Source organism: Channa argus, chromosome 16, assembly GCF_033026475.1.
Source record: "Channa argus isolate prfri chromosome 16, Channa argus male v1.0, whole genome shotgun sequence".
Lineage (NCBI taxonomy): Eukaryota > Metazoa > Chordata > Actinopteri > Anabantiformes > Channidae > Channa > Channa argus.
In genome coordinates this window covers 14,089,002-14,115,006 of record NC_090212.1, presented here as the reverse complement: position 1 = coordinate 14,115,006, position 26,005 = coordinate 14,089,002, and the positions used below count along the sequence as shown (strand labels likewise).

Here is a 26,005-nt window from a genome sequence, read left to right as displayed (position 1 = left end):
GCTGTCGGACAAGGTTACATCAGTACGCATTTGTTTGCCTGTTATTGTACCCAGCGACATTTTACGCGTTTGTTTAGCAGTTCTATGGAACTAAATGTTCTAAAAGTGTGTACATTTTTGTATGGACGAGTATATGTCTCAACTTGTCTTTGGCCATTATTGTGTGTTTCTTTGCCAGAGGAGTGAGAACACAGGCTGACACCCCTACCTGACCAGAGATCATTTATTAAATCAACCCAATAAAATGCAAACTTTGATATATAGAGGAGCTGAGCTCAGAAGTGGTAAGTTAGCAGAAGTGGTAAGAGAGCAAGCAAGTGGCAGAGTGTGTGCGTGTGTGTGTGTGTGTATGTGTGTGTGTGTGTAGAGCTCTGTTCCAGTCCACACCAACCACTTAACAAAATCCATCTCATTACTTCATCCTATTTCAGTTCCAGGGCATGCTGCCATTTCCCCAGTGCTCTCTCACTCCATAGGCAGCAGGTAAACGCAAGAAGTCTGGATCTGCAGCGTTCAGCTCTCTGCACTGATGGGGTGTGACCTGCCTCTCCTTATGTTTGTTTTCTTTCTCCCCACTTTCTTCTTTCTAACTCACGTCCGTGTGCCTGGAGCGTGTGGCAGGTTGGAGGGCCAAGAGGCGTGAAAGCCGAACGGTAAACACGGTAATAAGGAAGTGGTGTAAAAGCGGAGAACAGCAGGGAGCTGATGGGACTGCGCTGCTTAGCCAGTTCCCCTACATTTCCTGCCCAGCGGGATGCCTTCAGCATGTGGCTCTATGTCTCAGCACTTACTGTAGCGCTGTCAGTCTGCTATAATATGCCTTTCCATTCACTTCCTCATTCACTCTCTGTTCTGAAGATTCCACACTGAAGCTCGTCAGGCTGTGTTTGTGTAAATGAAACACAAAGAGCCATATCAGTGGGGTGAAGAAAAGGGCATGAGGCCATTACAAAACCACAACAGAGGCCAGCATTACTTCAAAAGTCCCAAGTAAGCAGGAGAAAAATAATGGAAAAAGGACTTAGAGTGGTGCCCTGTGCAGAGAAGAGACTGTTGACACTGCAATTTAGTACTAGATTAACCTTGATTTATAAATTGTTTCATAATTTCTCTAAATGTTTGTTTACGTACTGTATGTGTAAGTTTTTATGCATAGTGCGTCAAAAACTAAAAAAGATTTGTTTTCCCACTTGACATGTTTTCAAAACCTGTTATTGCAACAGAAATAAAATAGACCCACATCAACGTCTCCCTGTTCATCAAACACTTTGCACACACATGGGCAAACAGGCTCTTTGTGGTTTAATGCACCGTAAATACAATTTCACACTTATAGCATCTCCAGTATGCTCCCAATTAACCCTGCAAGCTTCTTCCTCCACCTGATTAGAGAAATTATCAACGCACAACAACAAGAGGGCCCTGTGGCTTCACAGACACACCAAGCACTGGTGTTTCCATCATCAACGGGCACTTTACAGGTCTGGTTTCTAAAAGTATCCCTTTTAGATTTATTTATATTAGTCTAACTGTATTCCAACTCTAAGGCTAAGTGCATAACTACATCATTTGGACTTTGAATAGGCATTCATAACTGAACCATTTTACAAAAACCAAATGTTAACAGGATACATTAAAGGGATACATACATTTCTGGAAAAGCATGAAAGTGTAAATAGACAATTTAAATAAAATTATATTTAAATTAAATAAAATGCATTGTGGTGTATTTAACTGCTTATTAGCATATTTAAAATATTTTCTGTCAAAAACTTAGTAAATAATGCTAACTTCACTCATTCATGTGTTCTGAATTAGAGGTTTAGAGATTTTTGTTCAGTTATATAAATAGGAATGAGTGGCATGTAACATGCCCTGTTTTCCAAACAGCCCAATCTTTACGCCGAATTCACAGTCCACTCTTTTAAGACTTCTACTATACTGCAAGTTGCAGTAAAGCAAAACGCGTCAAATTTATCCACCACACTGCAGAACTGTATATTTATTTAAATATAATTTTGTAAGCACTATCTAATGTTAGGAAGCTTTTATAATTGCTGGAATTAAAATGACACACTTTGAATATCATATTCTGGTAATTGACATATAATTGACACAAAGTCGCCATCCTCTCTGCAGTTTTAACACTATTCACTGCTGCATATAGCCACATGTTGGAGGGGGGCTCCTGCCTCTCTCCCTTTGGCTCTATTCCCATGGCCAAACAGATTACTGTGGGAGGACCGCGCTGCCAAGGGAGACTAGTGCCCCCGCTAGACACATGGAGCAGGGGTTGTAAGCTGGGGTAGTGGAATGGAGGGAAGGATGGAGGGAGGTGCAGGAAAGAGGGGTGGAGAGGGGGATAAGCTGCTGTGAGAGTTGAACGGAGCTCCAAAATGGTGTGTGGGGGCAAAGGATTAGGGAGGCTCTGAGGAAGACATCTGCTTCTGTGCCAAGCTCCACATTATCAAAGACACCAGCATTTCCCACATCATCAACTTTTCATGAGCACACTCACTGGTAAATATCAGTCGCAGCGGCTTGGGTCTCAAGGGGGCAGAGAGGGGCGAGGAACTTTCCCTTATTTCACAACTATAAAACACAATTCTGAAAGGCCTCTCTGAAAAACTTGGATACCATATCAAGTTTCTCTTTTACTTATTCAGTAATGCATGAATTTCACTGTCTTTTAATCCATTAATCATGTGTTCATCCTGTGTGGGGGTAATATCGTATTATAAGTATGATCAATATTTCCTCTGCATCTATAATAAAACCGCCAGACGTTGCTCTTCTCCTTAACCGCTGGCATATAATACGTAAACAAAAATCTTACTTCACATTGGCTGACCTTGTCTTCAACTCCAGCCCTCTGCATGCTCTCCCAGATGGCCCTAATGATAGGGATGTCTTGGGGTCTTGTAGTGTAACAGTGAGCTTGGACAACATGAGCCAAAGTCAAACTACTGATCACAGCTTCCAGAACCTTCTTCACATGGCTGAAGGATAAGAGAGCCTGAGTCCTGGTGCCAGCCTTCACCATCTCCATGGTACAAGGGACCAAAGCAATTTGGCCGGCACAGAAAACAGACTCATCTACCTGGAAAATAGAAAATTGTGGTAAGAGCAAGAGCATACAAAATATGTAAAAACAGAATCAAAGATAAATTAAATACACCAGCCGTGATCATGAAAACCTTTGCTCTTGAAGTAGCAGAAGTTGCCACTGTTTAGTGTTTGTAGTGTATTACCAAGACGGGATCATTTACCCAGCCAATTTCAACATACTGCAGCAGCTATTCAATCAGAAAACTAGATGCAAGAAAGTAATTAAACTCCAAAATGAGTTTTTTTCTTTTTTTTAATTCATCAGTGAGGTGCTATAATCAAATTAACATTAATTATAAGCATATTAGCAATGCATTAATTGACACATTCCACCTCTCTCTTTTACTAGCATCTTGTCACAAACAATTCTTACATGAATACAGTTCTAAAACAAGCAAGTCATCTTTCAGAAGCCTGCCAGAATGCATCTCCGTGGCACCAATATTTTTTATATGCATAATTAACCATGTGATAATAAGCTCAATTTGCTGTTTGGTAGAATTAAGCTTCTTGTATAAAGAAACATGAAAAAATCTATCTGTTTAATGCAGGGAGACGAGCGGGGATGAAGAGTGGCATTGAGGAGGTCAGGTCTTTAGAGACCCTGTAGCTCACCAGTGTTTGAGGGTGGATTGCATTAGCGCTGGATACTACGTGATGGTCGATTCAAACAGATGCTGGTGACATGTTGATAATTGTTGGCCTATGCAGGGACTCCAGGGAATATACAGATCTCCAGGGAGGATTAAGAAGGCAGAATCAAATAATACATGGCACAACTGATTACTGATTAGCAAAGACACCGCCGGTATCGTGTTCCAGAGTGGGATTATTAGGGTTAAGGTGGACCAGGCTTAGCACCCACTAAGAACAGAACTTCTCACACTTATTTCAAACAAACGCTTGGTTTCTCTCACTTGGTTCAGTTTAATGGCTCACCAAAGCCTTTCACAAAGACCACGGCATGACTTCAAAAGAGGAACTCAAGAAAAGAATGTTTAGCCTTCCTCTCTGCTGCTCCAAAACACTGAGAAAGTGCAGGAGACGTGATGAAGTGAAGGCAAGAAAGTGGGGTGGCGAATGAGTAAGGGCACAGAAGCAGAGGAGATAACCAGTTGGATCAATCACCAGATCATTTACCTTCAAGCACAATCTGCCTGAGCGCCTGCATTACTATGTCTGTCTGAGATAAAAGCCAGATTCCGACACATCAACAACAAATTGTCATTGGCATTCCATTTATGAGCCATCAAATGCCATCATATTCACTTTAACAAAGAAGGGCTCCACCAGGTTGGACGGGTGGCCAGAATCATTTAACAAGCTATTCCCTGCCAAAAGAGCTCATCCATTTTGAATTCATAAAGGCCGGCTACTATTTGTCGATTTGAATATCAAAAGGGGCTAGCATGGGGCCCCTTGACTGTTAAAGGCAGACTCCCATAGCTTCTACCAAGCAGGTGTGTGATGATCAATTATTAAGGATCCCGCTCTGGTTACTCTTAGTGGGAGGTGGAATTGGGGATTTGGGGGTTTGTGGTGGTGGGGGCACATCTTTCTGTAGGGAACTTGAATTGGGGCGAGACAGTGGAGAAGAGAGACCAAATACTATTTACATAAAATTAACAGTTCAAAAGAATGAGTTCACACACCAATCAAACTTGTTAATTGACTGTCAATGGTGTGTCCCTGAATATACAACACAACTACATTATTCATCTTAAGCCTTGACAAGGAAGACAGTCCAATTTGCATGCGCGTTCTAAACGTGATCAACAACCACAATGCCACATGCATTTTTAATAGGGCCGAGATGGGGTCCTTTAATATTCATAAGGGTCAAACAATTGCACATGACATTAAACTTTCTATAACAAGGTAAGTATTTTTCAAATGCTAGCCTTAGTGGTCTAAATGGCCCACAGAGAAAAGGGAAGGATGTGCTTCTTCACACCCTTCACATTGTGAATCAATACTACATGAGCTTGTTAGTTTACTTCCCTTCTACTATTTCTTAATAGCATTTGACCTATGCTGCCATAATTCAAGATAATTCAGGGGTTTCCCTTTTCATAAACTGATCATTAAAGCAAATAATTATTTTAATCATATCAGTTTTCAGTCAGTTTTTCAGAGGCATAAAGCATACATACCGCACCCATGGGTGGGAGACCACAACTATTATCAAAGCTGTAACTTTCTGTAAATATTTCATTATATTGGAAGATGTGATAATAGTCAGCAGATACAGAATTAGTTCTTTTTTAATTTTACATGTTTAAAAATGAAACATCATGAATTCAAACATGACAACAAGAACAATAATCTTGTTCTAAGAAATTTAAGAAACTTGTCAGAGCAAGCTATTATATGTGTCACAATGACAACACAGTAAAATTACGTTTTAACCAAGCCATAATAATGAAAATCCAATCTGCACAACTGTCTCTAATCCAAACTAGGTACTAATTAGTTCAGCAACCGAGGGCATCACAACATGCCCATTTTCTTTTTGCTTGATATTAACTAAGCTATGTTTATGCTTCATGTTTAATTAACCTTTATTTCATGGCCAAAATCATCATTTTCCTAATAAACCCAATGACATGTCAAAAGGTCACAAACCTCAAAGACATTTTCTGTCTCCATGTGTGTGATGTGCAGACAGGAACACACTATATATGTAAATGTACCCAGGAAGCACCTGTCTGCTGCCAACCCTTAACGGTGTCTCATTTCAGACTGGTGTGTCTGAGGTGTTTCTAATTGCAGTTTTTGTCAAAGAGCTCCCAGAAATGACCAGACAGTGCTAGACTATTTTCACATTGGTGTTGAAGTGCTCTGGGCCCCCATCGTGTTGAGGACGTCTCCAAGGGTCATTAGCAGAGGCTTTGGAATGGTATAGATGAACTGGTCTGGCCTGGATAAAATGACCTGGTATTGATGAACAGTCAGGCTTTTCTCCCTGGTTCCAAGGACAGAGAGAGGTGGAAAACTGCTCCACTGCTCCTATCAGATATGCTAATGGTCACATTTCTCCCCATTGAGACCTCATGCATAATTTAACTAGGAAAATGATAATACAAATGTGTAAAATAGGTTAGATTAGTGTGGTGTAACTTTTCCCTTATGCAAGGACACATGTAACCAAGCTACAGGAGTAATGGCAGGACAGTACCACCTCCAGGGTGGTTAATTAAATGCAAAATGTAATTAATATTTGTGCTACATCATGGAGACGGTTCTATATAATTTTTCCGAATAGTTTAGAGCCTCACCATGAAATAAGGGTAAATGAGTGTATTTTCATCGCAGCTAAAACTTTTGGTATAAGTAAGAGTGGTATTCAATGGTAAATAGTAAAAAATTATAAAGGAGTGGTCACATGGTGTAGATTCACAACCATGTTGGATTCACACTGTATGTGCCATAGAAAACTCAATTTGATATAGAAATATACTTACAATAAATCAACCCGTTCTGCTGCACCCAGCTTGCCCTTTGCCTGCTCTGCTGGGCCCAGCTTGCCCAATACAATCTACAATCAAAGTGTTTTAGGGAGGTTTCATCAGCACCTCTTTAAATCAAGATATGTTTTGGAGCATGTTTCAAGTAAAACAAAATTGAAAAAATTACTATAAAACATACTGTTATCTTTAAATGGGCCAAATGATTTCACTTTTAATCCCTTATGAAACATTGTAAATATATGTGACACATTTCTAAATTTCCAACTTGACTCTTATTTCTCAGATGATTTTTCTTCTTGCCTTTAAAATTTTAAGGAAGGCAAATAGCTCAAAATAGTTCAACATGCACAGATAAAAAAAAAAACTGAGGTTGAAGTTTTGTTGAATGTAACTGCATATATTATTTCTGTGTTTCGGCAGGGATTTGATACGCAACGACTGTTTAATCCTTGTGTGGTGGATGGCAGTTTGTCAGGGATGTGTGCTGTGATTTCATCTTGAACTGGCTTCAAGTCTGTGGGGCTCTTTCAGCATTAGTGCATTCAAAGCAGATCACGTCTGGGAGTGAGAAATGATAAGAGATGGGCTCATGTTGTGCTGCGCCCCGAGGAAATCCTGCCTCTTCTGACACCTCATTTCTACAAATACAAACCTTTCAGGAGAACCACAACCTTTCTCCCCTCTACAGAATCTCTTCCCATGTTAGGCTTCTCATTTAAGGAGGTGGGAGATATTTGCCTTTTTATTCCCTCCTCATTTTCCCCTCCGTCTCAATTTTTTTCTTCCTGTTTGTGTTCCAGTTTGAGCCTAACCCCTGTATGCTCAACTGTCACACAAAATCAGTGTTACTTAAACTGCGACATAAATAGCGGTATGAAGTGCACAAAGAAAAGCAAGTATAGGACATTTCTGAACAGTCTAAAACTGCACATTTATTCAAAAACCAAACCATAAGCATATGTTCAAAAGATGATTAGTACGTTGAAAATGTCAGAAAAATATTTAAAATTACACAACTATAATGACCTATTGTTGAGGCAATGTGTGGTCAGTCTGAGCCAGACACTGGCCTTTTCCCAACCCCCACCTTTTCTGAACCTATGTACATTTTCTGTTGTCCCTGTATGTCTGCCCTCGAAATGCCCACTCCATAGACACTGGACCGTGTAGAAGGGTAACACTGTCATGTCAGTTCTGGTCAACTTTAGGCTGGTCAGGAGAGGCGCTCAGTACTATAACCAAGGTCAGCAGAGTCTGACTGTGGGATGCTTATGAAGACATGTCTGAATGATAACAGGCATAAATGAACACATAAATATATATTTACTCCATCATAATAAATATACACAAAAGTTTTGCAAAATGTGATATAGTTGTTTTGCTGTTGTTGAAATTCACTGTTATTTATTGTTAAAATGAAGAAATACAAGCAAATAAAACATAAATACTTAAAGCTGATGTAATAAAATTGTCTGTTGCTGTAGAGTACTGTGCCACACCAGAGCTGGGCTTTGGTCAAAGAGTGATGGAGGGGCATGGTTTTTCATTGCGTTAGGCAAAATGCCCTGCTGCCTTCAACTGTCCCGACCTCACATTTTTTTGACAAATTGGTTGTGAGGCTTTTACGACTGATGCACATATCGCAAAAATCATTTCTGCCAAGTTTCCTCTATGACCTGCCCGTGGGACATGACAAGCCCCTCCATGCATCGCTCTATCAAACCAAATCTTTCCAGGACAATGCAAATTATGACAAATTCCATCATCCTGCATTATGCGCTGTCTTGCTAATCTCCCTAATTCGAGAGAATCTGGGAGAGTCTCGCTGTTTCAGCTGAGGGGCATGTTGTCTGATTGAATGATGCTGAAACTGCAACCCTCAACCCCCATTTTTCTCCTTTCCCAGCTGTGACCATCTCATCCCTTCTGTCTTTCAATATTTTTCTTTTATTTGAAGCTACATCTCTTAGTCTGGCTGGTAATAAAAACACCAACTTAACCTGGGTACAAAAGAATTATGTCAACATGTAATCTTGTGGCACAGCCATTACAGTGTAACTGTCAATTGTGGTAAGGTTGAGCAAGTGTGTGACTGAGTATGCATGGGCAAGATTTAAAGGACAGGACCACAGTAAAAAAATTATTCTGGTAAAGACAATGTGAATGTCAACAACAAGTCAGCCTGTGACCCTGCAACATAAAGTTGCTGGTCCAGACATAGAGGGACGCAAAACTCCTTATCCAAACCTTCCAATTAAACACTCACACACACACACACACACACACACACACACCCACACACTATTCTCCACCCTGTTGATGTCCTATAGCCATCAACAGACATAACTTGTAGCTTAGCATTCACAAAATAAAAGATGCATAACAGACAAACAGACAATACAGCAGAAAATTCAGAGAAGACTAAAAAGACATGCAGTTTCCTCTCATCTCAACAGATGGCAGTATGACCACATTAAACACAGCTAGAGTATAACCAATGCAGTACATAAAGTACACTGTCCGCAGACAGCTAGACACCTTCGAAGTCTCCTTGGATTTAATTTTTCCTTTTTTTGGTAAAGTCAAAATGCTTGAATAAATAAGCCCCAAATTCTACCAATGAAATTCAGCATGTATGAATAATTATATAAAAATGCAATACAAACTGGGGTTTTCATTGCAACATCCTCTTAAATGTTCTATATTTATTTTTATCAGTAAATACTGAAATTTTCCATGCAACTGAAACATGGCAATTAAAAGATTAATAAAAACAAATCGGAAAAAAAGATTATCCATCTAAGAAATACTTGTTTTTATCTACTTAGTATAAATAATGAATAATTCCTATGTTCCTGAAAATATGCACTGGAGGTAACTATTCCCACTATAGTAAACGGATAAAACACAATATGCTGAAGATGTACTGAATCCCTAGTGAAAAATAAAGCAAATATTAAAATTTTTGTCAGTGCATCACATTCCACCCAATACATTTTGACATGTGGAAAATATTGTGTACTCTATATTACATTGAATGAACTCTTACCCTGAACATCTCAACTTCATTACATTACCTAGACTCACAGGGCCTGTCATCTCCTTCCATAATAAATGTATAATATCAATAATAAATATGTATTAAAAGTCAACATGCATGTTATGTCCACAGAGGAAAAAAAAAACAGAAGGCTGTATTTTATTCATCTGGTGTGTTTTTACCTCAGTAAAGTAGACTTTGAGGACAGTGGCATTTAAAAAATGAATGATCCAGGCTAAAAGTTAGAACTTATTACAATTGCTTCATGGTAAATTTATGATAAAGCAAGCGGCCAAAATTACATGGATTGTAAATGCTAACTCCTTTCTGTGTCATCTCTAGTCCGACTAGGAGAAAAATCTCCTTAATAAATGACAAAGTAGCAATGCAGCACACTGTTGCATGCGGATGTAATAATTTCTAACCATAGAAGCTGATTGCCACATATAATGTGCACAACTTCTAGAATCACATAGCATAATGGTTATAAAATGGAGCTACAGTACATTAATATTACAGTACACAAACACAGTGATGAACAAAACAGTCAGTAGGTGAATTTGCTGCAGCAACACGTCATTACGCCCTCACAGTCTGAGTTGGTGACTATCAGTGTTATAAAAACCTTGTGTTGTTAGCATATCAATTATGTCTTCTCTTTGTTACCATGTACAGTACATTTTTTCCTAACAAAACATCCAAATAATATGTGACAATTTTATTCAACTCTATTTGGCTAACTTGAAAAAATAAACATGACAACATATTCGTCCAGTTTAGCTACTGCACTTATTTGCTTACAGTTAATTAAATATTCTTCTTAGATTCCTTAAATGTTTGCGTGTTTTGCATGTTTGTTTTGGCTGAATGACTTTCATTGCCAAAGTACGGGGTTACACTTCCTAATGCTGCTCCCTATTTGTTGCTGTATGTCACCATACTGGCATGTGTAGATGCTGGACCATGTATTGCTCTGTTTGTATTTGCAACACACGTGCATGTTTCATGAGGAGCATCTTCCAGACCCTGTTGGTGTGTTTTTGAGTATGCCTGCATGTGTAATGAGTGTGTATGAGTGTGCGTACGCCCTGTCAGCTATGCCCTCTCGTCACTGCAGGGGAAGAAACCCACCCGGGCAGCTCTGAATATAGTGGCTAGTTACCATAGTAATGGGATGGTCATATGTCTCTCCTTTCGAAGACAGTGATGGGAGTGGACAGGACACGCCACTATGCTTTTTATCTATGCATTTGGTATTCAGTTATTTCATTCCACAAATAAAAAACCAAGGCACTCCACCTCTCCTTTTTCTGTATTCAAATAGAAGGGTGAAATGGGAAGTAAATAGTTGGATATGGGGTAATAATTCACACATGGGACTACAAATAATTGATGTGTTTTGACTGAGTGTTTGTGATTGCAATTGTAATAGCACGAGTGTCTTGGCAGATATCTGCTGTGGTGGGATCTTTACATGACGCTTTTCAGATGCCTTCTTGATGTCGCTGAACCATTCACCCCTCCACTGCTCATCAGCACTGACAAAGTGAGAGGAAAATAAGCGCATGTGCATGCACACACTTACACACACACACACACACACACAGAGTGGCAGTGTCTACCATTTAAAATAAAATTATGTTCAACTACATTCATCTACGTTCCATATTCCTAATTCTATACTGTACATGTAGTGATAAAAATAAATATACCAGGCTTTTTAAACAGAAATACCTACTATGTACGTTATCTATATATGAACCCATGTAGAAATGTATGCATAGCATAGCATAGCATCTCCACATTATTAATGATGTCTGTATGCACATCTTTGTGCATGTATGTGAATAAGGAAGAGGCACGACGGCTCTGGCTATACTGTCCCTGCTTCCCATGGCTTGTTGACATGAGCCAAAGCAGTCAGGCACCAATAATACATGAAGAACTGTTCAAAGGCAATTAGGATCAGTTGTCAGGGCCAGGCCCATTAATGAGTGGGAGTGTGGCAGGGGCTGGGGCAGAGGCACAGTGCCGGCGTACGCAACCGCCTGAGAGCCGATGCACTCTGACAGATCCAGTCCTTCCCTTGTCCTCGCCTGGTACAAGCTGATACCAGCCTGTGCCCACGTGGTTCCGCAGCAGTGCAAGATAATGTGGTAATAAAATGCACGGACTCCTGAAAATGAATACTGCCATTGCAGGTCAGCCTCTCTGTGGTCACAGCAGGAGAGAAAGGGGGGAAGTGGGGTGCGTGGGACTGGGTTTCAGGGAACATAATTACCCTTGCTGCTGTCTACCACTTCCCATAAAACTGCCCCCTCATCAGATTAAAAAAGGTGGTGATTTGACCTCTCACATATATGTGTACACATTTAGAGGCAAAAGAGCCCAACCCCCTTGCAATAGCTCCAGCACTGTCTGAGGACAGAGCTATGACCATGTGTCAATGCTGATATGTGTCTTGGGATGTGGAGCTGCATCAGAGGGGGTGCGGGTGTCCAATGTTTTTGAATGCAACACTGTCTTGAAGAGCATGCATACGTTTTGTGAGTATACAAGCATAGTAACAAGCATTTGTAAATCAGTATTAAAATGTTAGTTATGAATGTGCTGATGGTAAAAGATTACGTGTATGTGCCTTACTTTGTTTGCATCTTTATGTATCTATGTACTTGTCACTGAATGTAGTTTGAATGCTGTATACCTGTCCTGTCAGTCACGAGCACGTTACAATGAGTCACATGTGACTCAATTTAATGACCGAACCAGTTTACCATGTCATACAGCCTGGACCTATCACAAAGAGAACACAGGTGTATGTGTGTGTTGGTGTGTGTCTTTGTGAGACCTGGCCTCGGGGCATACAGCCAACTTGCCATTGTGGAAAGGTCTTACTGGGTTTGATCAGTGTGTTTCGTGTCTGTCCGGTTCAAGTGAAGACAGTTGACCTAGTGTTTGGGTAGAATGAGTAAAGCCTATAGAGACAGGAAATGAATCAATGCTTGCTGGGGAAAGACTGCGGTGAAGCTTGACTGTCAGTCAAAACCTTTCTGACTCTCTCTAGACAAAAGGTTCGACTCATTGCACACAATTCAGGCATTCAGGAAAGAAAACTGCCAGCCTATTCTACTTGCGCCTCCAGTGAAATGAAAAGAAAAAACAAATGTGTTAACAGCCTTTACTGCAACAAGTAACTACAAGTGATGAAGAACACCATAGTTTTGAGTAGCCTTCAATCTCGCAACTGCTCAAACCGCTGAGCCTTCAAGACCTCATATTTCATCGACTCAATTACTCGACAATTGTTCCTCTCCTGGCCCCATCCCTTCCTCCCTGCCTCATCTCCCCTCCTCCTTGGTTGGAAGTGATCATTTGTTCTTTTATTAAAGTTGATAACATCCCTTGCATTGTCAGAGTGTGCACGCTAGAGAGCCGCCCCTACTGTTCTAGCCTCCAGCATTTCGTATTATTGGTGCATTATTTCACGCATGCCCTCCTCTTTTATCAAGCGCTTTTGAAGTAATGTTAATAGACTAGAAAATTGAGACATTTATGAAATATGGGCTGTGTTTATGAAAAAATCCATAAAGTATGACAGAGGAGAGGTGAGATAAAAGCAAGGTTTTAATAGATTATGGCAAACGGGGGAGAGGCGTCAGATGCTGACAGGCACCTCCTCCGAGATCTCTCATATTTTATGGGATTAATTTTGTTGTATTAGAAATGAAGTTAAATGTCCTAATTAATCTGTTCGTGCTGCATGAATACCACCCTGAACACAGATGCACGCACACACACTGTTTTTTGGCTAATTACTCTTCTGTGGTAATTGAGGTAGATGTATTCTCTAGATGTAGGAAGGCTGGGAAGGTGGGGGATGTTTGATGTGGTGGTGGCGGGGCTGCTGAATTGTGTATGTTGGCTCTTTTACAGTAGTGAAACATTCTGGGTGAGAACAACAAACCATAAAACGAAAGCACTTAGCTTAATTTCTGCTATTCATCACAAAAACTTTTGCTTGCTCACTCACAGCTCATATTTAGCTGTCAAGCCACTGATTATTCACCATAAAGAATCATACTTATGGGTCTGCTATCTTCACGAACACATCATGCACTATTTGTTCTCCCAATACATTTCTAATAAATAATACAGTAATGTAAGTCTGTTACTTTAAAATAGAGATCAGGAACGACACCATAAGATATGTATATTTCATGGGGTGTTCTTTCCAGCTAGTGGTCCAAGACGCAGACGTGGTGACACCATCTGTGACTTAATTTAGTTTGGCGATTTTTAACACAAGTCAGCCCTGTCCGTTTCCTTGAGTTCAACGTAAAGCAACCTATCATGTCATATTTCTTGTAGGCTGAAATAAACCAAAATCAAAAAGGGTATCAAACGAGCAAAGTAAAGCCCTCTTTAACTCTACGTGGGGGGGTCAAGCCTCACCATAAACCTACCTGACCTCTGAACTATTCATCAAGAGGGTCAGAAAGTGCTCATTGTTTTTAGACATTTAAACTCCTGTAAGGAAATAATTGAAATTTTCCCGCCCACCATTTGACATTAATGTCGTCTGATCCACTTCACTCCTAATGCCTCACAGTTCACTTTGACAATTTTCTAAATTCAATGCAAATCCTATCGGGGGATTGTGTAGGACAGTCCTCCAATAATATTGACTGTCACTCACAATTAGGGGAATCAGGCAAAGGGTTAGTGTTCACCAACAACCTAAGGCTAGCGCAGTCAGCTCCCTGAACACATCACGCGGAATCTGATCAGTAAGTATAATTTCCAAGCAAATATCCCAGGGGTGAGCCACTTACCTTAACAGGAAAGAGGAGATGTTTAACAACCATTCATCTGATAATCATTCTATTCAGGTTTGGTTTGCCTATTGTATTTGCTTCTGCAAATGTTGCTCCAAAGGGAATGTGACAGAAAAGGCACCATTAATATAAATGTGGGGGAAAAAATCCTGCAGCTTCAGACTTCAGTTGGTAACTCTAACTTTAGTTAAGGCTAATTTTTCCATCTGGCCACTCATAAGTGTAATCGTCCGTTATTAGTACAAATGGATTTCTGTGTAAAAGGTGGAACATTGCTGGCTAAAGAAATAGGGCCACTATCTTTCCATTGCTATTATGCTGATGCAACCGAATTGTTTAAAAGCTGTTTCTAGGAAACAGCTGAAAGAAAAGCAGTGATAACTTTTATTTCTTTTAAAAGCCCCCCATTAGTTGCCTTTTGTTATAATGACAGGATTTGTTTGATATTTAGAAACAAAAAAAATGCATGTCTGACAGCATCTTTTGTTTATAATAAATTGACTGGTGTAATAACAGAATGACATTTCTTATAAGTTAATTAGATTATGCAAATTGTGTCTAAAACAAATGACAGCTAAATTTGCATTAGATCTCTGATACATGAGACAACAAATTAATTAGTGGCAAGAATTTTGATACTATCACAAATAATACACTATAACACAAGTAATAAATATTATGTCGAATGCAGCATCTAATTGGGTCAATCAGAACGGAACAACCCAAAAACAAAGCTTTAAATATATGACTGTTGGCTCTATAGCTTGTGGCTTTTATCTAAACTAAAGCCATATCAAACATTAACACACATAACACTAAAAGGCCTACAGCTTTGACGTTATAAAGGTTAACCAGATCTTTAAACAAAGTCAGATGTGAATTTATAAACCAAGCTGACAGTCAGTCAGCTTGCCATTCAAGAGAGCTGAGGCTGAAACACATGACAAGCCAAGCAGAGGGATGGAGATTGAAGTTCCAACGTCCTTTACATGCCAATCCGTAATTTTCCTCTCTACTTCCAACAGTATCACCTTTTAATGTAAAGCTCCACTCTGGTGAAATCTTGAAGGACCAGAGAGCCATGTTCTGTCAGTAGCTATGTGCTGTGCCTCAAACCACTGGACCCTAATCGAATAAATACAAAGTACATTTGTCCTAATAGAGAAGGAAATTGATCGATTTGTAGCTCTCTTTGTCCACACCAAATGTTAGCATGACTAAATTCTGTTACAAGAATGTAAAAAAATTAGACAAGTTACGTAATCAAAGGTGATTTAAACCATTTTTTAAGTCATTATACCTTTAAAGAGCTCATCACAAAATTCTATCTGCTGCAAATAACATTACATTCTCAACACATAATTAAGATCACATATTTTCAAGTTTATGCCCAATTTCAACCACCTAGTAAGTTGGAAATTTTAATCAAATTTCTACTAATATCTATCCAAAAACAGTGAATACAGAGAGCTCCAAGTTACTTGGTCCTAGACAGCAGCTTTTCAGTCTCTGTGTTGCCAAAGCCCTGTCGCCATGGTGTCACACAGCAACAGTCACCAAGGAAAATTGTCATTAAGATGGAGTCAGCATGGCAATGGTGAGAGAAGGGGTGGCACTGCATGCTTGCTCACAGCAAGGGGGTAATTGTATCAATATGTAAAAATCTCTAGCTGCACTGAAGAGTTGTTAATAAATTTTTGATCAAATTAAGTCATTGTAGTGTGGAGAAGGCACAGACACATTGAAAGACGACGCAGGGGTTGTATGAAGTGCTGTGCACAGTTCTAAGCAAGCAAATTCCTCTCATTGTTTTCTCTGATTGCTTTGGATATGAATGATTATTATAAGAATGAGAGATTAGAATGTGTTCCAGAGACAACAGCACATGTCCACAGCTGACTTCAATTTCATGTCTCGATGAGACTCTACTGAGGAAATCAAAACTGCTGGCATGTTAAAAGCAAACCTGGCTTCGTAGGTTAGATCTCGGGAATCCAAACTACGCAAGATCCTCTAGGCTTCAGAGACACACTGGTAAGATATGCCGTCAAGCTTTAAACGATTGGCTAATCCACACATGTTCTCACTCATAGACGGATTTAGTTGCAGGATCAAGGACAGTGTGGAGGAGATGGACACTATCCTTGTTGACAGTACCTTGACAAGTGTAATCCCATATAATACACACTGGGTAAACAAAACACCAAGCCAACCGTGCAACCACGGCCCACACTTCCTCTGCTCTGTCTTTGAATTGAACATTCTTTCTGCTTTTGAAACAATATGAAAGAAGTTCGATTTGTAGCTTTACAAACAAGTGCAAAAATGGGTACATGCTGCCCACTATAATGGAGACACATATTTACACACATACACAAAAGTAGTAATGAGAACAAACTATCACACAAAATAACAATCACATGCATCTGCATGCATGCATCTACACATAAACAGAGACAACAGAGATGCACTCAAAGTACTGCACGCAATCTGAGACACTTGAGTCGCTTTGTAAGACTCAAACATAACACAGCACCATAAGAATCCCCTATTTTTCTGTTACAGCTTTTTGAATTTAACATTTGCTCCGTTATTGGCTTTTTTTTCACTCTTTCTTAAACAATTTGAGGACATCTAATTGAGCTCTAGCAACGTCTGTGTCTATCATTATATTTACACACTGCAAACACTTGAAGGTGAACAGATTAATCCATTGCCTGATAATGGATAGGGACCAGTTGCAGCTCCACAGGAAACATATCTTGAGCAGAGTTGTTCTTTGGGCCAGTGGTTTTCTTTTTGGCTGCCACCAAATTCAACCTGTTAACACTGTAGCCATCACCTCTCACTATTAGAAACCTTACGAGTCTTACCCTGATAGCCTGGCTGTAGGGTCCAATGTTGGCTGGGGCCCAGTGGGACATGCTTTGGACATGCAGGGCCTCTTTCTGGTGAAAACAGTCTTTCTTCGGGGGCTCGGGCCAGGCATGGAGCAGACAGTCCATCTTCAGCATCTGATGGGCAGGGAGAGGAGCCTGCACACACACCCTATATAAAATGAGTAGTAATTTGAAATGTATGCTGTAAAATGAATTGAGGAAAAAAAAAATCTATGTAGAGGAAAAAGGTTTTGAGCTTGTAAATACTATGTCTGTGTGTATGTGTGTGTGTGTGTGTGTGTGTGTGTGTGTGTGTGTGTGTGTGTGTGTGTGTGTGTGTGTGTGTGTTTGCACCTTTACCTGGCTGGAGGTTTTATGCCAAAATGTGTCTTATAAATTGTGTTGAGTGGACCAAAGTCTTCAATGCTCCTCACATACAGATGAACCAGGATAATGTCCTTCATTGTCCAGCCTTTTTTACCCAACTCACCTAGACACAAGCAACATATTACAACTGAATGTGAGTGTAATATCTTTATCCTAATATAGCTTTACCTAACTTTAATTAAATTCATTTTTGCATATTTGATGTTTTTGTACCACATAAAAAAAGGAAACTTTATGACCAAAATAACATATACTACATGTACAGTATATCATTGCTTGTAGCCTTTAAAACACCTGAGCTACCCCTACAAACGTTGTCAGTGAGTTCAATTGTTAAACGGCAGTTAACAGGTTGGTTGTTTGTGCCTTTCTATAAAGTGAAGTCTAATACAATGCATATGCACATAGGCTTTGGATGCAAACGAAAGCACAATGGCTCAAAGCGAAGCCGCTTTTCCTACAATCATCTGAAGCTTCAAGTTTGTTTTTCCTTTGCCAACACAGGCATCTCAGACTACTTCGCCCTCATACAAAGAGGCTGTTCATTAAATATTAACTTGTTTAATATTGTCTCTGCACTGTGAAGGCTGTTCAGCCGAGCACCACGATAAACATTAAATATGCTTTTCATCTTTTGCTCCTCTTTCTCCATCAAAAAAGATACACTGAGAGACTGAGATACACTGTAAAACCATGCACTTTTAAACTTCTGCAGGGCAAAAACAATAACCCACCCAACATGACTGTAGTGTATGTGCGTTTAAAAGAGGCCTGTATTGGGTTCATATAAAATGCTTGTCCTTGTTAGATGGCCAGCTTGATACCCCTTCCTTGTGATGAGACAGAGGGCTTTACATTTTTGAATAAGGAACAGCTTCACAAGCTCTACCACACCTCATGTGTGTTTAGCGTAGAGCAAAGAGACAGAAACACACCCAAGGGACAAAGAAGGTTTTCCCATATGATTCTGCCCATTTCTTTCTTTCTTTTTTTTTAAAGGAGTAAAAAGTGTAAGCCTTGAAGTAATTGCTTTTCTGAGTTTCTTCAAATCACACCTGGACAAAAGGCATTCTGTATTGTCTCTGTGTAATGTGTCTGAGATGTCATTTTTATTTGAAAGATAAAAACATAACTTTCTAAAGGTTTACTAGTGTGCTTCATTTTGTGCTTCGCTGTTTGCTTCTGCAATTTCAGAAAGGCAAAAAATCATTTTCCCACACACACTTGTGGGTTTCTTGTGTAGAAATATTTTAAAACAAGTGCACATTTTTGGTAAACCATTTTCTTCCTAAGTGATCACTTTCCTGAACTTTCTCTCTCACTGTCCCTTACTTTGCAGTTGTATAAAAGCTGCTGATGTCTGGCCTTGGATGCTGGCATCTTGGCTCTGAAGGCCGCTGATGCCCGAGATCCACTGATAGCCTTTAGAGCTGCGAGGAGAGCAGGATGGAGGGAGATCTGCAAGAAAAGAAGCAATAACATGATGAGGAAGAGAATTACCAGGTTTAGAATTGCACAAACACTTTGCGGAGTCATGTGTGTGCATACAAACACTCATTCATAACCATATGCTGTATGAGAGGGAATGCTTAGGTGAATGTCAGAGGAAACAAATTCAGAGACTGTCAGAAATACACTCCTCAAATGACAGCTCTCAGCAAACAGTCACCCAAACATACCCACATCGTGATGCTGGCCACATGACATAGATTTCGGAAGTAGTTACCAAACACAGTTATCATCTGACACACACACACACACACACACAGACATGAATGCACACTCACGCATGCATGTCAGTACGTGCATGTCTCACAATAAATGAATCTCACCATGGCCTTGCTGACAACTAAGGTCACAATTTGATGTAAATTCTTGCTGGTTGTCTTCAGCTTGATCAGCATATTCCACCTCCTCCGTCATCTTGTCAATGGCGTTCTGGCAAGGACAACTACCATGGGGCAAAGTTCTCACCACCACATCCTGCAATAAAACACAACAGGGAATACATCAGGCCAACGCCCACCAAAGAGAGCTGAGCCTTTTGCAAAGACAGACAAAACGCTGTATAATTAGCCAATTTTTTCAAACACCCCACCAAGCCGGCAGTGTGTTTCAGTCTTTCATGACAAGGGCCCAGACACACATAACTTCAAGGTGAATGAATATGAAACAACATGCTAACATATTCGTGGCTCAGGCGAATAGCAAGTGGGTTTTTCTGATACTGTAGATTCAATCATACTGGCTGTCAGTCAAAACTCATGACTGGATGGGTGAGACATGTTTTGGATGTCACCAGTTTTTTTTGTCTTCTGTTCCCGATACTTTGCTACTTCTTTAAATAGCAAGTCATTACCATTCTCTAAAGCATACATATTACCTGCCAAATCCTCCTGGGGCGTCACATATTTAAATACATATTTCCTCGATGCCCCCCTCACCCTGCCCAACACTCATTCACCCCCCTCATCTGCTGTCAACTGTATTAAGCCATATGATAATCAAATTAATTATACTTCAGCCCCTCTCTCCTGGCCAGCATGAAAAATAGCTTGACTAGCATTAACGGAGGGCAAATGATGGTGGTCCATCCCCACCCCCTGAGCCCGGTGCGGTTTTCTCTAGTGTTGGTGTCAACGCAGATATGTCACCCTGATGAGAAGAGCTTCAGAAGGCTGAACAAGGGCAGGTTCTCCCATGGTTGCAGCCTCCCTCCCCTCCCCTCATAGACCCTAGATCTCCCTGCTCTTCCCGCAGCAATCTGGGGGGGCTACAGGGGCTGTGGGAGTGTGTGTTTGTGTGTGTGTGTTTCTGTGATGGGGGTGGGAGTAGTGGCGTGGGGAGAGAAAAAACATAGCTGTAGGGAGTGAGGCTGCAGGGTCATGGACGTTGTGGGATGGGGGTATGTTTTCTGTCCAACAGTCCCAGCCCCCACCAAACATGCAGAAACATGCACAGAAAGCAACAAACGGGAACACACACTGTCTTGCACACAAACAGGCACCAATGTACACAATATTGTGTTTCTGTCGCCAGGAACACTCATTGGCTAATAAGCATCTTATTAAATCAGACATTTTGAACTAGAATCATTAACAGTACACAGAAACAATGTCAATATCTCCATTTCTGGAATTGATTTAACAAATCCTAAAGTTGTCAGTTTATGCGAGGAAAGTAAAGTGTTTTGAAGTGTCACCCTTCAAGTTAGAAGGAGCTGAATGGGGCTTCACTAATATACTGAAAGCCAATTCATACTGCCTTCCCGCAGCCCCCGCCTGTGTCCGCTTAGCCAGCTACCTGAATGCAAAGCGCCTTAATGTGAGCAGACATGTTTATTAAGCTGGGCCTAGTTTCAGGCTGCAGTGAATATTGCAGACGTCAAAGTAGGCCATGTGGGGCTAGAGGAGAGAGTGCGAGGGATGAAGGCAGAGACCCAGAGCAAGAGAGTGCAAACGAGAGAGAGAGAGACCCTCTGGAGGCTGATCTGAACCCTGCCCTACAGTACTGTGTTTCTCCTCTCCTCGACAAAGTTATCGGACACCAAAGGGGTTTGTTCTTGTGTTTGTTTTGCCCTCAGACTTTTAAAGTAATCAACCCCAAAGCAGCTCAAACTTTTGTGGTAAAAGTATTGATTTAGAATTGAACAGCATTGATCTTATTTGCGAAACAAGTTAAACTTGAGGATTCTTTCAAAGATTTGACTCACACGGTCTTTGTTCTCTGTGTGCATCTCTGTGAAGCGCAGATAGCCAACTGGAGCAAAGGCATCTGCCGAATGGATCACTACCTCTGCTGCATCACTGTACAAACACACAAAAAATTCCATATATTGTTGGCAAAAAGAAATTCATCAATTTCAAGTTTTTACTGCAGTCACTTGCTGAAAACAGTTTTACTGTCTTAAAAGTCTTGACTTTTTAATGCTTTACTCACATAACAATCTTCTTTTTGAAGAGGGGGCAATCAAGGGTGAGGGTTTCATATTCACCTCCTTCTCCACAAATATGGACTCCATACTTCTGGGACAGCTAATCAGTGAAAACAAAACACCTTTTTGTTTAAACGTGCAATTTTATTTGTCATTTTTCAGTTCTCCGTTTACTCAATTTTACTTGAAGTTTCAATTATGCAAGTCTTACATTACCCCATGCGTGTCTCTGTGTTTTATTTAAACTTGAATGTTTTTAAAGAAAAATACAAAAACCAATAGCAGTGCTATGGCAAAACCTGTAACTGTATATGAATATGATTGGTATGACTAAAATATACAATCTTACAATCAATCACTGAAAGAACATTAGGAATACAATCACTCTGAAAATAAGCTAAAGGGAAATATATTTTTCTGTAGCATTAAGCTTTGAATTTAAATTAAGTACTTCAAGATGTTTCAAACTTTGGACAACTTTGAACATGAAAATCAGGTGCCCTGACTGAGCATAAAATACACAGAGTAACACATGGAAGCACTGCAGTCTAACAAGTTTAACAAGGAAGGAGAGTATCTACTAGTCTGTGACCTGTTTCAGATAGGGCTCCATGTCAGCCAGAGGTTTTCCTAAGTGCTTCTCTGGATCCAGACCTGGCACCCACGTTGGAAACACGCATGAACATACACACAACGACACAAAAAGACAGGAGCACACACAAACACCATAACACACACACACACACACACACACACACACACGTATGGAAAGAGAGAAGGAGAGAGTCTGATCAGGAACAGAGAACAGTGATTAAAGATGACAGGCAGGGAGGTTTACGGGCAGTCACACAAACACACACGTAAACCTGCACCCTGGATCTATTTGTTTGACTTTGCAAGTAGTGTACACAGATCTCTCTCGGTAAGGGCAACAGTTTTCAATTGCTGGCCGCAGACCCCCCCCCACAAAATCCTTTGCCCATCACCCCGCCACCCTCGTCTAGTTCCCTTTGAGAACATAAACTTTGGAAAGAGATCTTGTTTATTTGCCTTTTCCCTCCCCTTTCCCTGAAATGGTGCATGGAAGTGACTCAGAGGCATGGGAGAGAAAAGAAGGAGGGTAAGAGAAGGGTGGTGTAGATGGTGCCACACTCCTAAATTACAAGCTCACTAGCCCTCACTCCCCAAACGAAAAAATCAAGCCAAACTAACCAAATGCTTGTTGCTGATGGCACTATGCTCCACCTCACCCTGTAAACAACTCCTTTCACAAAAAAGGGGGAGCTGACATGTTCCTCCTGTACCATCTTACATATTCTAAAGAAAAACAGAACCCTGATGTAACAGGACAGCCATGTAAAATGCAGAGCTTTAGGAAATTCCAAACCCGGTATTTATATGCTCCTGGTGCCACTGATTGCAAAAATCCAGATTGTTATCTACAAATATGAGGTTAAAATTACCCACACTGAACATCATGATAGAAACTAGCAATAGATTGTCTTATTCCTCAACATTTTCCAATTCTTACTCCTGTGAGCCAATTAATTGATTGACAGAATTATTAACAAGTTACTGGTAACCTATAGTGAGTGATGTGCAGTTGAGACATTGCTGCCACAGCGCTACAAAAAAAAAAAAAAAAGCTGAACTGTCCGTAATAATTTCTCTGAAAATGTAATACATCTCCTCTATTTCAAGGTACGGCATATTCCTTTTTATCTGTATGTTCATGTGTTTAATTAAAAGAAAAAAGTTAATCGTAATGTGAGAAACTCTCTTCTCTCATGGCCTGACAACCTCAAAGGTTAATGTGTCATCCATTGGCCCCATGGGGAGCAATGGATGGGAGACGAGCGTGAAGAGAGAGAGAGGAGACTTGAAGGAAAGACGCTGCATCCCATCACGAGGGTTCATCTTAGTCCCAGCTGTGCCTCTCCTCCGGGTCCCGGTGGTCCAGCACAACCGGGGAGAGCTGGAGAGTCACCGAACAGAAAGGGTGGCTGGATAGTAGGAGGAGGGTAGGGGGAGTGTGGTGGGAGGCAATGAGCAGGCCCTTATTCTCTTCCCAGGGGATCTTTGGTCTTAATTAGTGTGAGAATATCTAATCTCAACATCCTCTCATCTTAACCCTGGCACAAAGGTAATAAGGAGGAAGGAAAAAAGCATTAAAATTCAATCCCATTTAAATATCCTCTTTAATTAGTCATGCCTTTTAACAAATTTTAATAATTGGCTTCAAATTGCTGAGGGAATGCTGCGTTTTTTAATATGTTCATTAACTCCACTGCTGTTAAATAATATATGATACACGATTTGATATTTACAAGGAGGAAAGAGGATGACGGAAATCGAGGAAGATAGGCCTGAGTGATAAAATGATGGCATAGCTGGCATTAATGTGGAGGCATTTCTCTCAAGACCACTTAGCACTTGTATGAGTGTTTTCACAATTGATGTTCCTGACTGACTTAAGGTTACCAAAACCATTTGGAAATGAGGATGGTGGACTAAGCTTGCTCTTGTACAATACATGCTTTGAGAAGTCTTTGCGTAGCTACTGGTGTGAGCCTTCAGCGATCTAAAACCACTCATTTACATGATCTTCACATCTCTGTCTTCTCTGAACCTGTTTTACAACTTGACCTAAACCCAATTACCTAACCTCATTATGCCACATTAAACCCAAATAAGCCCACAAGAAGCTGCCATTAGTCTGCCGCCAGAGACAGTAAGACCGCACTTTGGGGAGAGAGAGGAGCTTCCCTTAGAGAGACTGAGAGGAATGGCTCTCCTTTAAAAGGGCTTTTTACCTCGTATTATCCTATAAAAGTCCAATTAAATTCAGTGAACTTTAAAACCAGAGTTCAGTAATGAGAGAGAGTATTTTTTTAAAAACCTTGTCGACATTTAGAGGGTTGAAATTATTGAGGAATAAAAAGTTTACCAAGAAAGCAAGAGCCATTTAGGCAAACAAGGTGGTTTTTATACTGAGGTATGAAAATTGGTGAAAACATGGCTAAATATATATTTAAAATATATTTTAGGATAGGCTTTCACCAAAGACACAATACACACAAAATTTAACCATTTAGTAGAAAGCTTGCTATAGCGGGGAGGTCTGGACAACTGTTTGAATGTGTATTAAAATTAATCTCTGTTCAAAAGTAAAGCTCTCCAAAAAACATTTTTTCTTCTTCTGCGGTTTTCCCTTGTAATTTTATATAAACCAATGCCAATTATGTCAGGACAGCACTTTTTGTAAAACCAATTCTTTTTTACGATCACGAATGGCCTTTTCCTACCTTCATGAGATTGTTTCATGTAAAACCCAAAGCAGTGAGTTACCTATTTAATTGAAAATGGTTGTGATTTTGCTTACTGAGCCTAATGCTAAATTAAAAGCCAGGAGATTCTAGATACTGTCTCAGCTGAGTTGAGTGCTATATCGCAGACATCCGGAGGTTGTCTTAAGATTTGGCATGCCAGCTGACATCTCAGCTTTAATCCCTTCCTTCAGAGAGAAAAGACAGAGAAAATTGGATTCATGATGTGTAACATTTTAGCCTTTAAATGGAGGAAATAAGCATCTCCTCCTTAGTAGATGAGCTGCTTCAGCCTTTAAACAAGGCTATCTAAGTCCTCCACCAAAACAATAGCTGTTCACTATCACCTAATCGTCCCAAAAAAAAAAAAAGAAGAAAGAAATAAAGAATGGAAAAGACGAAATAAAGGGGAAGGAAGCAGAACATTAGAAAGGATGATAAGATTAAGGTTATATATAAAATTTGTCAGGTTCTTATCAGAAACTCACTGTGAACAAAATACCATTCAGCATAAATTGTGTAGCAATCACATCACGATGAAATTTTTTTTAGCCTAACAAATCATAGAGGGAAATTGAGGGTACTTACACTCCACTAACCTGTGGAAATTAATAAATACATTTGGCTTTTGGAAAATTCACACAAAGCTCCAACTGTGGAAAGTGTTTCAAAAAAGACAAATGTTGCATATAATAGGGCTGCGTCAACTGGACCTTGACCCCCGACAATAACTGTTAAAAAACATCACTTTGACGGAACTGGCAAGAATAGGTCATGATTAGTAGCTGAATTGGTAAACAATAAAATGTTGTCTAGGAACTTCACCTCATAAGATACTACATTTAGTGGCTTTCAGCTTGTCCCTTTAAGCGGTCACCAGAGCGGAACGTGTTCCGCACGTTGATTTGGCTGGATTAGTTTTACGCCAGATGCCCTTCCTGCCGCAACCCTCCCAGTTTTATCCGAGCTAGGGTAAAACGGGAGATCCATCATGATGGCTTGATGAAATAAATAATTTAATGATGG

The 26,005-nt window shown here is 40.2% G+C and overlaps 1 protein-coding gene across 7 annotated transcripts in view; it reads right to left on the bottom strand.

Annotated features, from left to right (window-relative positions):
* Window positions 1-26,005, bottom strand: part of dph6 (diphthamine biosynthesis 6) — a 55,857-nt gene that overhangs the window by 9,952 nt on the left and 19,900 nt on the right. For 3 of the 7 annotated variants that reach the window (XM_067479999.1, XM_067480002.1, XM_067480001.1), the window contains 8 exons: window positions 22,246-22,307; window positions 21,659-21,753; window positions 21,432-21,525; window positions 19,552-19,702; window positions 19,052-19,177; window positions 17,693-17,822; window positions 17,327-17,501; window positions 2,837-3,100 (listed from right to left, as the gene is read on the bottom strand). In XM_067479999.1, coding sequence (XP_067336100.1) covers window positions 2,837-3,100; window positions 17,327-17,501; window positions 17,693-17,822; window positions 19,052-19,177; window positions 19,552-19,702; window positions 21,432-21,525; window positions 21,659-21,753; window positions 22,246-22,307 — 1,097 coding nt within the window. Of the gene's footprint in view, window positions 1-2,836; window positions 3,101-17,326; window positions 17,502-17,692; window positions 17,823-19,051; window positions 19,178-19,551; window positions 19,703-21,431; window positions 21,526-21,658; window positions 21,754-22,245; window positions 22,308-26,005 lie in introns of those variants that run through there. The other 4 variants (XM_067480000.1, XM_067480003.1, XM_067480004.1 and 1 more) reach the window with 3 other exon arrangements.